This window comes from Athene cunicularia (assembly GCF_003259725.1).
Source record: "Athene cunicularia isolate RWA chromosome 5 unlocalized genomic scaffold, athCun1 chr5_part1, whole genome shotgun sequence".
NCBI classification, from domain to species: domain Eukaryota; kingdom Metazoa; phylum Chordata; class Aves; order Strigiformes; family Strigidae; genus Athene; species Athene cunicularia.
In genome coordinates, this window is record NW_020799101.1 from 34,258,813 (window position 1) to 34,273,998 (window position 15,186).

A 15,186-nucleotide genomic window follows, 5' to 3' on the forward strand; every position below is an offset into this window, starting at 1 on the left:
CAACAGCCGAATTTCACTACATTAACATTAAACAGAACTTCTTTCAACAAACACAAATCATTTACATGTGTCTTATTTTTAACAATTTAAAGCATTAAATTAGTGTTAGTTTTACTTTCAAAGATTTTTCCACATTTCTGGTTCTTAATATTTTTACGTTTTCACTTGCAGCAGGCAAAGCACTCAAAAAACAATAGAAGAAAGCAAAAGGGCTGCTCTGTTATGATTAAGTATTAATCATAGCATCTACAAATCTGGAGAAACCCAAGGGCTTAAACTCGAAGACAAACCCCAAATCTTTTCCAGAGATTTGACAAATACTTGAGATGTTTGAAAAATAAATATTTCATGCCTATTTTAAAAGGTTGGGGTTTTTTTTTTACATAGTATTTAACTCTTACGTTTTGGTGAAACAAACACAGAAATATCTCAAGAAATGTAATTTCTAAGATACAGCTAGCCTGACAAAAATCAGGAGATACTGGAAAATTTTCATTTTTCCAAAGTTTGTCCTTATGTAAACAATTTTTATTGGCATCAAAACCAGCACACTAGAATTTTTGTCTATATCTGTGAAAGTATATACTTGAATTTTGTTTACAATGACACTATAACAGGCCAGAAAGTGGGTGTAAATAATATTTAAGTTAATTCTGAAGCTCCACTAAACTTCTTGATACTTGCAAATACAATAAATACATTTTATTCCATTGGTATAGACAAAATTCAAGCATAGGCTTTCTACATTACTCTGATCTCCAGTTTTGAGACAGGATCTGTTCATATTCAGTCTCACATTGTGCTGCTTGCATGGTGCAGAGTGAGGTTAAACCCTTGCCAGGGATGATCCTTCCAGCATTCCCTTGTTCTGGCAGGGGTAGGAGAGCCATTTCCTATGCCAAAACCTTGTTTGGCTCTGCTTCTGTGCCACCCGTTTTTTATCACAGCATTGAGAGGAAGCGAGGAGGGGCTTCCTGGAGAGATGGGCTAGAGAAGAGACTTTGGCCACAAATGGTACCGTGGTACCTAGCTTGCCTGTCAGCAGAAGGTCTATCAGAGGCTAACTGATTTAACATAAAGCTTCACCTGTACTTCTCTAACAAGTTCTGTCCTGCCTCAAGAATTAGGGAGTTAGATCTGCTGCTGCTTCTTTGCTGAGCTGAGGAAAAGAGGAGTGCAGCGAAAAGGCAGTGTTAATTCAGGCTGTCCTATATTCTCGATAGTCCTCCTTCACTTGTATTCTTTTTAGTGGGTTGGATTAAATTCTTGCACACAAAAAATGTTAGAAAACAAAACACTGATTGACTTTTAGATTTACTCCCTGGCAGCAATTTTTTTTTCCTTCAGTCTGCAAGTATTTGACAGATAAGAAATATATAAATATATCAGATAATCCTAGTTACCTTTTATATGTTTTCTTGTTTCTAATAAGCATAAATAATTTTTAACTTTTTCAGAGTGTGAACCCGTATCTGCAAGGACAGCGACTGGATAATGTTGTAGCAAAGAAGTCTGTTCCACATTTTTCAGATGAAGACAAGGGTCCTGAATAAGTACAATAAAAATGAATGATGAAAACTCATGCCATCCTCTGCTAGATCGTAATATTGCTTATATATAATCATCTATTAAAATCCTTGTGAATGGCAGCATGTTTATTATTTATATAATTGTAGATGAAAAACAGCTGTATTTATAACAGTATGTTCTCCTAGATAACAAAAATATGGTTCTGCTTTTTGTTAAGTTATGGTAAAAGGACATTTCTGTTATTTTTATTTTAGTCATGGAGCAAACTTAAAAAATGTTAGTCATTTTAATAGCTAACGTGAGGTAAATGGTCTTAATGAGCAGCTTGTAAATAGGAAGATGTAAAAAAATTCCCAATTCGACTCCAACATTTAATTTTAAATGTTACTGTGTTTGACACATGAAAATTATAGTTTTATGTTTTGTGCACAAATACTGTTACTTAGCAAAGACAAATTATTTATTTTACCCAGAGAATTTTGGCTTTTGGTCCATTTTAATAAACATTTAAGCAATCTACAAGGTTTGCAAAGTGACATTTTCCAAAATATTTCGGAGGCCCATTTGTCTTGGTTATTGCTGTGCAAATTTAAAAATTAAAGAACTGCTTTTTGACTCTATCCACTGGAACATTTTTCTGTTAGTTTTAGTTGTTCCATGTCCACAACTTTCCTGAACACTTGCACATCTTTCTTCCTTATCAATGGTACTGTTGTGTGGAAATTCATCTCCCCCGCTGTTCTCTGTCTTAGTAACAGCAGCATTTATGCATTATAACGTTCTTAAATTATGTGTGCCTGGGATATTGTAAGTGAAGATGGAGACATTTGTCTGTGTTAATAATGTTGTGTCAACATCCTCTGAATCTAAATGCAGGATATGAAGGCCATTACAGTTGATGATCTTCCAAAAAACTATGACACACTAATAATGCTGGTAGCTATCACTGCGCTTGAAGTTGCTCTGGGAAGCTTAAATTGCCTTTTTGCCCATAGGAGATTGTAGAACTTTATATTTCAGAAAACTGAGTTCTCCCTTTCTGAAAGATGAGACTATGACATTATCTAATTTCAGAGGGCATCTGAAATATTTCATGCATGGGACATTGAAATTATGGAAAACAACAGTAGCTTATGCCTTTGAACTTAAATCTGTGGAAAAAAATTGCAGTTTCCTTCCCTGTCTTACAGACAACAGTATGACAGGCATGATGACCCCTGAGAAAAAAACAGGTAAGAAACTAACAGAAACCAAAGGGCCTAGCTACCTATGATTAACGTTAATAGGATGGCACAAATACGACTGTGTGTGGTGTTTGCTTTTTCTATCCCAGCACTTAGTAATTTGTAGTAACTTATGAAGACAGACAGTACTTTCATGTCATTTATGGGTGGATTGCAAAATTCCATAACGTTCTAGGCTGAACTATCATGTCTTCCATCATACTTCCTCTTTTAAAAAATTCAGGAAAACTAAATAGTATGCAATGCAGTGGGGTTTATCCTCACATGTGATAGGAAGTTGAGGAGTCTGTGTGAATCGTGGAGCTCCTTCCAATTCCACTGCCTGGAATGGGATGAGAGTAATCCAGCTGTTCACATGAGGGAACTTGCATTCTCCGCTTCTGAAGTGTAACTCTTTATCTGCACTCCTGCTTAGTCTTCACACTGGTACTGAGAGCTCCAGGGTTGCAAATGTTGTCTCCAAAACCAGAAAAAACCTCTTGTGTTGTGGCATGAATCTGAGATCAGAACCTACTGATGCCCAGTGGCCCGGAGTGAATGAAACGATGGATCCTCCCACCTAAGCCCACAGCCAGCTGCTGCCACAAGGCTGCCAGTTGGTCAGAGGCTACATTTCCATTACTAAGAAACTGGTGTTTCTTCAGATAGTCAGCTGTCTTATCAAAACTTTTAAAACAATCTGAGGTTCGTTCTGTGCTTATTAGCTCCAGAAAAATCCATTTTAATCACAGAAATGAAGCAACCACGAAGGCAATTTATTAAATTTTTAGTAAGGACCAGCACATAATAAAAGGCGCTATGTACAGTACATGGGGGGCTTAAAAGAGGAGTAAAGAAGTATTGTTTCCTTAACAGTATCAGAAGTTTCACATCTGATTTTTTGAAGCACTTTAGCTCACTACACCCCCCCCTGTATGGGGATATGATAATCTGGTGCTGCAAGCTGACCAGCACAGGGATCTCCAGTGGCTGCCTGTCACCCTGGTGGGGCCTGAGGAGCTGCCCTTCTGTCTATGATAGAACTTCACAGACCAAGTGAAGGAAAAATTACACAACTTAGAGATGTTTTTGTCTTTAAATGCAGGCAAAAAAATCCTTTACACTGTACAATACAATGATGCATCTTACTGGAACTGTCTGCTGGAAGAAATCAGACACATGGTGGTGAGCAACCATCTGCTGAGTACATCAGCTTGAGTGTTTCACCAGGAACACTCAACAGCACTATTGTGAAATTTTAATAAAATATAGGTATTACACCATAATAATGAGATTAATTATTCTGATTTCAGTTTCATAGCAGAGCTGCCTTTCTGTACTAGTATTGGTAGTCCCATGTTAATTAAAAAAACAAACAAAAAAAAGCAAAAAAGTTTTCCCTCCTGTGCTCCGACAACAGTCCAAACACATAGATGTACTTTTTTTATAAAGAATTATCACAGTGCTGTTCTTTCAGAATCAATGAACAAAGATACTGACTGACTCCCTTACTGGGAGCTCACTCCACCAAACCAAGATTTACAAGAATGTAAACAGCTGTTCAGCTCTTACAGGTGTAATCACCCTTTTACATTTATGATGCATGTGAACTAAGGAGCATGTATATTGCTATTATTGTTTAGAATTTTCATGAAATTAAAACCTTTCAAGATTAAAATCTGCACGTGTGTTAATTACCTCTGATATATTTGAGACACAATGTGCTTGAAATAAGCTATACAGCATAAAGGATATTGCCATGCAACATTGGTTTTGTCTGGTAAAGAAATATTTATGACCTTAGTTTAAAAAAAACACCGTGTAACTGAGCTGATTATAGTAGTTGATTTGTGACACACATCTCTGGGGGTGCATGTGTACATATACACACACACACACTCAACATACACTTTTTAAAAGATAACACAGTCTTATAATAAACTCAGTAGTAAAGAATATAAAGATGTCAACTTACAGAAGAAAGTAATACAAAAATGCTTAGTATATTATTTAGGAGGGGAAATGGTGATATGCTTCTTTTTATTGGCACATTTGCATTCACCTAACAAAACCATGCCACTAATCTGTTCAGCAACTCATGAGCAAACCAAAGAAACTTGGAACTAGTTCTGGGAATCTGATGTCAGTGTCCCAAGAGTCACTTAGAAGACTGGAAGTAAAGCTGATCTGAACCTTACTTTATCAAAATATGATGAAGTATATTTTCATCTGTTAAAATGAGGAAGGACACGAGCAGAAAGATAACTACCAACTCAGTTAAGTTTTTGGCTTCATTGTGGACAAAGTGACAGTCAAGAATCTTTGTTTCCAAATGTCAAGAGTTGGGGATGAAGACAAATATTTTTTGATGATGGAGACTTGAATCCATGCCCTCGAATCAGGCCTCTAACCAGTTGCTGTGTGAAAGTGTTGAAAAGGCTTTGTTTTCATTTTCATGCTGTACAAAAACTAATTTTTGAACATTTAAATTTGTTGGGAAAAGCCCACAACAACATCAACCCAAACCAAACTTGGAATCTTCTTGGCCTTTTTGCTGGTAAGCTCACTAAACCATCTTACCTCATTTGTAAAGCTGTAACACTTGTCCTGTGAATTAATTTTTATGCAAGTACTTATTTTTTACATGCAAGTCTGGAATGTCTGGATCATTACGACAGAGTTCAAAGATAACTTTTCAGGCAAAGTCACAGCCTAGATTTATGGAGGGAGAAAGGGAAGGTACACAGATACAGAAGATGCTCCCATGACCACATGAAAATTTAAAATGTATGAGGAAAGTACAGTTTCACATGACCCACAAGGAAGATGAGTTCACTGTTCTATTAGCTAAGTGTGCTGTAGGTAAGATTTAAGGTACTTCTCCATCCACATCAGAAGCTATCAAGGATATTGAGGAATCAGAGGACATTATCACCAATTCTGAGACACCTGAATCAAAGGTTCCAGGCTAGTGGAATTGACAGATTGAATTATATTTTTCACCAAATAGGATGGCAATCTGATATGCCTTAAAGAAAAGACAATAGCAACAAAAGGCAGAGAACATATCGAATCCATTGCCACATGTATACATATGCATACATTGAAAAATTCATTTTGTTTGAAGTCATGCAGTTACATTCAATAATCTTAAATATCATGTTCAGGAATTCTCTTAACTAGTAGGTCTTCTTTTTAAGTAAAGAATTACTGTGTCCCTTAGAAGGTCTGCCTGTTTGCTCATGGTTGGAACCTGCCAGGTAGGCAGGTTCCAACCATGAGCAAAGACAACAAGCTCCCTTGAAGTGCATAGCCACTGACAATGACCTACTTACATGCAAGCTAAATAAAAACTGAAAGGAAATAGAGAAGAAAAGAGTGGAATTGCCATCATGAAGGGCCCCATGAACCTCAAATACATCTGAGTGGCAGAGGATTGGGTCCTAAACCAGTATTTTCAAATATGAGACAATTAAAGTGTCAAATGAATCATCATCCAAGTACATACATGGTCCAGGTGTACCACACTCAAGCCTTTTGCTGTTAGGTGAGGAATGGCACTGAACTCCAGTTCATCATCCTAATTCACCATGAGAAGGAAGTATGTAGTATCAGATCAGGTCTGCTTTATTTATTATGCTAACTGTTTTGCTGTGATTACATGGATCCTGACAGTTGGAAGAGCTGCCAGCCGTGTGCTCAACACATGGGAGCATAACAAACTTTAAACGATGTGTCATGGCAGCAGCATTACCAATTGGAACTAAAAGAGCTTAAAAAAATTTCCTGTTTGACTAACAAGGTCTGGTTTTGTATGTGGGGCAGAGGTGGGGAAGGGATCAGAGGTGGTAGAAATTGAGAAAGGCTTCAGACTTTAAAGATTACGTAGACTTGAGTCACCTCTTTTTATTTTTTCCTATAGTTCCTGTTACCAAAACACAAGGAATCCAGCTCCTATTGCAATGCATGGGTGTCTTTTACATTTAATCACTGCGTTTCTTCATCCGACTCTGCTCTCCAAGAAAAACAGTGGTGGGAGTTGGTGGCTAAACTTCATTGTAAACTGAGTGAGGCAAAGGAGAAAGCACAAAGGAAAATAATGTGTTATTTGCTACTAGCCTCAAACTCTCCCTCCTTCCCCAACCAGTGTCACTCATTTACAGACCATTAAGCTCTGATTTTAAATGTATTAATGCTGACTACTTCTATCCAGATCTTTGTCCCGAACCTAACCACCAGATGACAATGTAACATTCTTGGGAGACAACAAAGATCTCCATTAGAGATGACAGTGTGTTTTAGGTCTGGGCATCTGAATATTTGTTAGATCATAGAAGGCATGTACAGCTTTGATACTGGATTCAGTCTTAGCCTCTTTTAATTAATTCTCTATTCTGAGAAACAAACAAACAAACAAAACCCTAGCAGTTCTTCAGTGCGTTATCTACATTCTTATGCCACAAAGTCCTCTAAAAGTAATTGAAATTCACATGGGATATCCCCTAAGGAGAAATGTCATCCTGACACCTTTTTACATTGGGAAATAAAATATCACACTGGGACATTTTTATTTCCAAATGGACAAAACAGACTCATAAAAGAACCAGTCAGGTTGTACAGAGAAGCACGTATAACTCCCCATTGGTTAATTTTTCCCTTTTTTTTAAACAATGATGCAACCTAACTAACTCAATTGCAAAATTTTAGGTGACTCCAATGGGTAGTGCAGTGGCTGTAAGATTTATGGGCTTTTAAGCTGTGTAACTGCAACTGAAGTAAGGAACCTATTTTTAATGCTGCATAAACCATTTATCAATTTAAAAAATAGTCGTAACTGATTTAAGTAAGTTCTTTAAAAGTCACTGTAATAACAGATAAGTATTGCTGTCGTAGTTTATGCATAGGCCCTGGCTACTGGTTAAATTCCTGAACAACCTTATGACTGATCTGCCACAGGGCTCTGTGCATGTGCAGGTAACATGTGTGTGCACAGTTAAAAAAAACCAGAAAGGTCTGACCAGCTTCTGATTCTTTTCAGCTTTCTCCTGCTACTCCCACAGTGTCTCAAGCTTTGCTGCCGCCTTTCTGATGGTTACGGTTCTGAAGTTATGGGGTCTTGGAAGACTTGTTTTGGGGGGCTCTCAGGAGGGCAAGTTATCTAGTATGCAAGCAATCAGAATGATTCACATGTATCAGAATGATATACATTTCTTTCAGTTTAAAATACACAAATTATTTTCTACTTTAGTAGTTGAGACTATATTCTAATTTCTGACCCCATTGGCTATTTCCTGCTGTGTTTTTATGATCTCAGAAGCAACCTATGAGCAGTTAAAAAGGACAAGAATTTTACACAAACCTGAAGAAAAGACCTTCACAGACTGCCCCTAAAATATCAGTCACTTTGTTCCTATTTTATTGTGTATCTGGAGGTTCTTGGTGTGGAGGCTTACAAGACTGGGAATTATTTCCAATTAACTGATGAGTGGACAGTTGCAAAGAGGTTGAGGGCCAGCTCCACTCAAGGCGTAAGTACCCTTAAGGACTTCTGTGCAATACAGATACCAAAGTCCAAGCACATGATCCTCACGCCCTGCCTCCCTTGCTCGAGTCCTTCGGCAACTAAAGGCTATACACAACTATGTTTTCTTGTCAATGAGATACCTCAGGCACCTAAACTTCTCCTTCTGTGCATGCATGACTGTTTGAAGCTTGGTGAACCTGCATAGCTCTACACCTATCTCAGTCCTAAATCCAACCTGAATCGACAAACTTGGCCATTCATCCCCTATATTCCCTGGAATCAGCCTGGTAAGGTTCACGCCTTCTCACCCATCTCATGCATGTCTACAGGCCCAAGCATTGCACAGAATACCACAGCAGAAGTACGCAGTTTAATTTAAAAAAAAAAAAAGTGTCTGGAAGAGGTATGGCAAGAGGATCAAATCTCTAATGGTGCCAGAGGAGGAGATCAACAATGAACACAAATCTGTCATTAGTTAGGCTAGTAGGGCAGGGTGAGCATGAAGGAGGGCAGGGTAACACCTGGGCTCTAGCTAATTCTCAAGGAGTGTTTCTGTATCCAGCCAGATACTGGATAAAAATACGGAAATAGAGGATGGCGAAAACGATCCAACCACCCTCCCCACTAGGTGCCTTATTTTGGCCCCTTATCTTTATTTAACTGTTTCCTGAATTGCTCAACAGCCTCAGCAAGGGAGGTGCCAGAGCCCTCCCATACGAACAGGCTCCTCTCTCATGGCTAAGCAGCTACACCTCTGGAGGTGTAGGGGATACAGGTTTGAACACCTCCAGGGAGAGGACAGAGACCACAGTCTTGTCTTTTCTGATTTCTGAAACAGTAACAGCCGCCTTTTACTAATTTTTAAAGTAGTATTTTTGCAAGAAAATGAGATGTATTTAGCTGCTATCCAAATTGGAAGAATGTTGCATTTACTAAGACAAATTACCAAGAGTTCATTTAATTGACTGTGCATTCTTTATTCTAGTCTTAAAAAAAATCTTTAGATCATTTTGCATCTGTTGAAAAGAAAGCATTTTAAAACCCACTTTCTTACTCACTGTTATCATTCTGGTGACAAATTTGATCTTGCAGTCATTGTCATCCACCAAATTTGTTGACCAATGGTGCCAGTGACCCTAAGAGATCCTGTTAGTGTTGCTAACAAGACATCTCCTAATAGCAAGACATGTCTTAAGAATTTTCAGCATTGAAGCTAAGTCACAATCTAATTTCTTTCAAGGTGATTTCAGGTGGAATTCTGCATATTAAAATATGCAGGGTCAACTACTGAAGGGGATTTCAAAGCTCTTCCAGAAGCTGGTGGTAGCATACTCAAAGCAAGAGGGATCTGGATCTCAGATAAAACAACCAACTTGATCTGATATCCATTAAAACATGAAAGTACTTTGTCTTACAAAGTACATCCCTAAATTAGAAACAAAGAAGTCCTGTTTGGTTATAGTGGGTTTTCTGTGTCTTGGAAGGTGGTTTTGTTATACTTGATTGTAGTAGTCACCTCCTCCCTAATGTGCAAAGGCTTTCTATAAAGAAATCATCCCAAATCCACTGGATAAAAAAGCGCTTTCTTCCTCCAGATAGCCTGTTCCCTCACATGGATTTATCTCAACTAATTGCATCAAGATAAATACCGCTGTCCTTTGTCTCTGGTACATTTTTACATCACAATAGCTGTCTCAATATAAAAACTTCAGCTTACAGAAAAAGCATGGTCAAACGAAGTCAAAGTCTGAATGCAAGGATTTACTATATTAAAAAGGAGGATTTATTCTTTGTCTCACAATGCAGGAAAATATCCTGTTAATTTCTGTTTTCTCTTTGGTCAGATCAGAAGAACAAGAAATAGCTACAGAGATCTTATGTTTTCCTTTTTTTTAATGTGTCTGATAGCTTTTGTCGATGCCAACTCCCAAGGATTCTTTCCCCTAAATGTTCTATTATATTTTTCAAAAGGAAAAATATGTAATTTTTACTGTGAATTCATATGTTCATTTTGAAACCCTGACAAGAAATACAAGAAACCTCCTTCACAAGGAGTCTAGTTCCATCTGGTTGAGAACCAAAAAGCCCTGCCACAGTCTGATCTGAAGTGTAATTGATTTGGTCACTTGCAATTTAACTTCTTCGCTTACGTCTTTAGTGCATTAAGACTTCCTGGGGAGGGGAAAGAAAACTGTTTACATTTTTAGACTTTTTAAAAGTGCATCCAAAAGCTCCAAGTGTTTGGTGCCTGATTAATTACAAACACCTAGAGGATTTCTCCCAAGCCTATTTACAGGATCTCTCCTAACATCAAGTGATTTTACACTTTTCCAGGCATATTGAATTGCATGTTATTTGTGGGAATTTTTATTTTTTTTTTTAAAAAACCCAACTTTAATCAAGCTACAAATGAAAGCAGCTAATGGAGAATTGCTGGGCAGTGTGGTTAGTCCCAGAAGTAAAATGACAGCTCTTCCATGGCTCTGAACAGCTCCACAAAGCAGGGAAGAATGATGTCTGTTGTAGCTATATTTGGAGAATAAAGTAAAAGAACTTGGAAAATGCTAATTAGAATTCAAGATATGGTAAGAAAGGGAAAGATCAATGACTAAATATCCAACTGTCCTTAGCCAAACAGGCTAAACAGGATACTTTTGACAAGGAAACAGAAGAAGCAAAACAGAGCAGTTGGAAATATCAAGACGAGATTTGGCCCTAGGCTCGCCTGTGTAGTTTCCCAGAAGTGATATTTTTTTGGCAATTTTTGAAAGAGTAAATTTTTGGTAACCATACAGATAAAAAATAGACTATTTTCGTATTTTATTATTATTGTATTGTAGTTTTGATTCTTAAGGTCATTAAGTTTAGCATTCTAATATGCACGTCATCTAGAATGCCCTTTAATGGGGAAAGATGTATATATAAATTATTTTGGGGTCTTTTAGAAAGGCTTGCCTGACTCTAGCCTCTTGGATTGTTGTGTGCGCTTCCTTTTATACACTCCAAATAGCCCCACTGAAAGCAAAGTCAAGCATCTGGCAAATCCCTGCAGGATTTGGGTCCGAATCTAAGTTTAGCAAAAAACTGAAGTATGAGCACAAGTCCACCTTTCCTATCAAAGCACTTAACTATCTGTTTGCATTTATGTATTCACTTGAACTGCTATTCAAATCAACAAAGACTGCTAAATTGAAGCCTTATCTTTAGCAGTTCTTTTAGATAACCACAGCTGGTTTTTTTTTTTTTTTTTTTTTGTCCACAACAGTGAAAACTTGGCTTATTCACTGGAAATATCATTTTTTTTATTGTGGAGAATTACAGAAGTTAAAAGGCCTTCTTCCCTATTAAAAGCTTTTAGAAATTTCAAAATGGATCATTCAAGCACGTAGACACAAAATAGGTGAACGTTTAAAAAATATGATTTCTCTTCCCTGGATTAAGTCAAACTCTCTACTCCTCTTATTAACTGCTTATTTCATGGGAAGTTTGGTACTGAACCAACTTTAAGGATTTAGGCCAAAATGATTCTGGCTCCTTTGAAAACTCTGTTCCCTACTGCAGTTTTATAGGTGGCAAAACGGAATCAAGAGAAAACCAGTGTGAGTAAAAAAGGCAAAAGGATGAAGGGGGGAGTTGGGTGTACTTGTGCCTCTTATACCTCTTCTTGACACAGAGACCATCTAAATAAAAAATAGCTGTGAGGAAGAGCTCTGTTTTTTCCCACCTGTAGTGTTCCCTCTGAGAAGTGGACTAACTGATGCTGGAGCAGTACAACTGTTTAACAGAGTTCTTTCCTCCCCGTAACAGAGCAGCCATTTTTGTGACACTGGATTTCAAATATAAAATGCAGAAGTTCTACACAGTCTAAATAAGTTGTCTCAGCCAAAAAAAGGGCTTTAGCTCTTTCATTCCTGCAAAGCTGCTTTTTTATCCGGTATTCTGTTTTTACCCGGATATTGCCAGGAAAAACAAAAACAGATAAAATTTGAATTTTGAAAAGAGGGCAATGGGATAAAAGGAAAACCCAAACCAAAACAAAAGCCTTGCAAATCCTCTTACATAATAAAACAGTTCTGCCTCTCCTACTCCTTTTTCTTTTGCTACAGGCAGTTAAGTGGCAGAGTCAGGAAAAAAGCCTAGACTTCTTGACTGCCAGCTATCTGCCTTACCTGCTGGGCCAACATGGTGTGCCCTATAGGTGTTGCACAGAAGCCCCCACACTGCAGGGAAGAGAAAGCACTCCTCTTCCAGGTAACCTCGAGTTACAGGCGGTTACACAACAGTAAACTACCTTTCATCATAGCAAGAAAGGAGTAAAAGGGACTGTTTTGCCAGAACTGTGTATGAGATATCTGTATGTGTATTAAGAGCGCATGTAATCTCTCTAAGATGCTGAGGGGCAGTAAGGTGTGGGAAGGGAGTCTTGTACAGCATAACTGGAAACTGTATTTCATAGCTGTCATATCCCTGGAGTGAAATATGTAAGCAAATAGCACATCGAGCTCCTTAGATGCCTCTTTTCATAATCCCCAGTTACAACTTCAGACTACAAGGGCTTCTTATGCTCATACTAACTCAGTGTGCTTAGCTGAGTCACTTCTTGTATCACATTGCTCCAGAGCTGCCCTGAAAGCAAAGCGTGTCAGCAAACACCTCCTACAGATTCATGAGACAGAAGAAAAAGAAAAGCAAATGCATGAGGGCAGAGGAATTTTTCATGGGTATTTTATGGCTTTCATTTTCTTGGCAAATTCTTCTATAGCCATCACATACATAAGATGTATCAAAAAAAAAAAATTGTGAAAAGAGTTATAAAAAGGTTAGCTTGACAAATGATATTTCCTCATTTGGCATGAAAGTTTATATTTGTCCAGCAGTCAAACTTCATCCTAGTAAAATAAGCTTTTCTAAATCACTTTTGAAAAATAGTCACATATGGACTTTATTACATATGTAGGTGTTTTGAGGCCAGAAAACATATTTTTTGTTCTATGTCTGCAGCACATAGCAGAATGGAATGCTCGTGTGTGACCATGGCTCTAGGTGCAGAGATCATTATAAGCCCACAACCTGACTCTACATGTAGCGTATACTAAACACACCAGGCCACCATAGTTTGCAGAGCAAGATCCCAGACTTTTAAAAGTATTACATGCTAACAGCTGGGGGTTTTGTCTTGAACCCATTCATTCTTTTGATTGCTAATGTTCTGTTTCTGAAGATTTACAAATAAAATGGGCATATATTCCCAGATGAAGTAGTATTTTGAAATGAAAAAAAGTAAAAATATTTCACTGAAAAAAAACCCCAAAACATCAGAACATTTTCCCTTGGTTAATTTTCTCTCACTCAGCTGACAGAAATCTATACATTAAAATGTTGATGTTCCATCTACAATAATGATTTTTTAATAGGTACAATATTATCCAAATAATTTTTCTCAGGTTGTGGGGTGGAGCCTCAGCCACATGGACATTAATTCTAAAACTCAAATAACATAAAGATTTAAATTATTTAATTAAACAGAATTTTCTAGTCCCAAGTAATTTTTTGCACAGTCTCAAGCTTGATTTTTCTAGTAAATTTTATGAGAAATTTAACTCAATTCAGACCAGTCTTTTTTGGTATTGTTTTACACGGCTTCATATGAAATACAATGGTCAGATAAGGTTCAGCTGCCCTATTTAAATGAGGCTTTTTTTCCTACAATAATCTGTAATAGAATAACCAGTGGAGTACCCGAACAAGAACCATAAGACTGGTATGTTAATGGAGTGTCTTGAAACCAAACCCCACAACATTTCCTTCCCTCATTTTATGCCGTTTATTACTATCTATCTACTTAGGTCTGAAATAAAAAGTGAAAAATCTGTTGGTTTATCATAAGGCTTTTTGTCCATTACTTTTGGATATATCTAAGTCCCACAGGGCTGTCACTTCTTTTCTATGACAAAACATGAGGGGGGTTTTCACATGTAAAGCAAACAAGCTCTCATACCTGGGCAATAACGTAATGATGGGGCATTTCTATACACAGCCCATCCAACACACACTACATATGAAATTGCTTATGCTCCAAGTCATGAATTACACTGCTCATCTTACCCATCAAGATAGGAAAATCTGTGTACACCACCAGAAGGTCAACAATCCCCATAACATGATGATGTCCCTCAACTCTGAAAGAACATCCCATGAAACTAATTTCTGAAACCAGACATCTCTGCAATTCACACGTCTTTTGTGGCTTCAGATAACAACTGTGCCAAACTTCATCGCCTCACGCCTCTGCAGGACAGCTTCAAATCCCTCCTGGGCTGGCAGGTGGTGAGCAGCAGAAGTCAGTGGAAGCCAGCACTTTTGCTTCTAGCCTCCTCACAAGCTCAGTGAGAAAAGTTATGGTTGTGTTGGTGAGACAACTTCTTCCTCAACGCATTGCTCCCTTATTTTCACAAGATTTTCACAAGCATCACTGGAATTTTAAAGGGCAAAAAGCACAGCAAAACACCACTACCTCTGTATTAGTAAGAAGTTGAGGCATGTGGTAGGTAGGTACGTAGATGCATACATTTATATATTCTGCTTTGATATACATGACTAGAGTGGTTTGGAATTACTCTTCTTGAATGTTACCGAGAGAAAGAAAATATCTCAAGTTGCTGCCATACAAAAAGCACCAAAACCATTAGAGATTTTGTCATCAATGGCTGAGTTTTATGTACCCTTTTAGTTTTTCCTCTGTAAATTGGTGCCAGATTCACAGCCCTGTAAACCAAGCTCCTTTCTCTCCTTAGCAGAACAGTTCAAAATACCAAAAAAAGCAGCTCAGATGTGCCCTGTCTCTCCTAGACAGCTTGACTTACTTCTGACCTGGAGGAACATGTCTAGGAGCGAGAGACATTGGATTTC

General features: G+C 37.8%; 1 protein-coding gene across 1 annotated transcript in view; it reads left to right on the forward strand.

The window, feature by feature from the left end:
* The window catches only part of SCG5 (secretogranin V), a 30,424-nt gene extending 27,439 nt beyond the window's left edge, over window positions 1–2,985 (forward strand). The window contains exon 6 of the mRNA XM_026849899.1: window positions 1,458–2,985. Coding sequence (XP_026705700.1) covers window positions 1,458–1,553 — 96 coding nt within the window. The 3' untranslated portion in view covers window positions 1,554–2,985. The remainder of the gene's footprint in view (window positions 1–1,457) is intronic.
* Window positions 2,986–15,186: the final 12,201 nt, after the last annotated feature.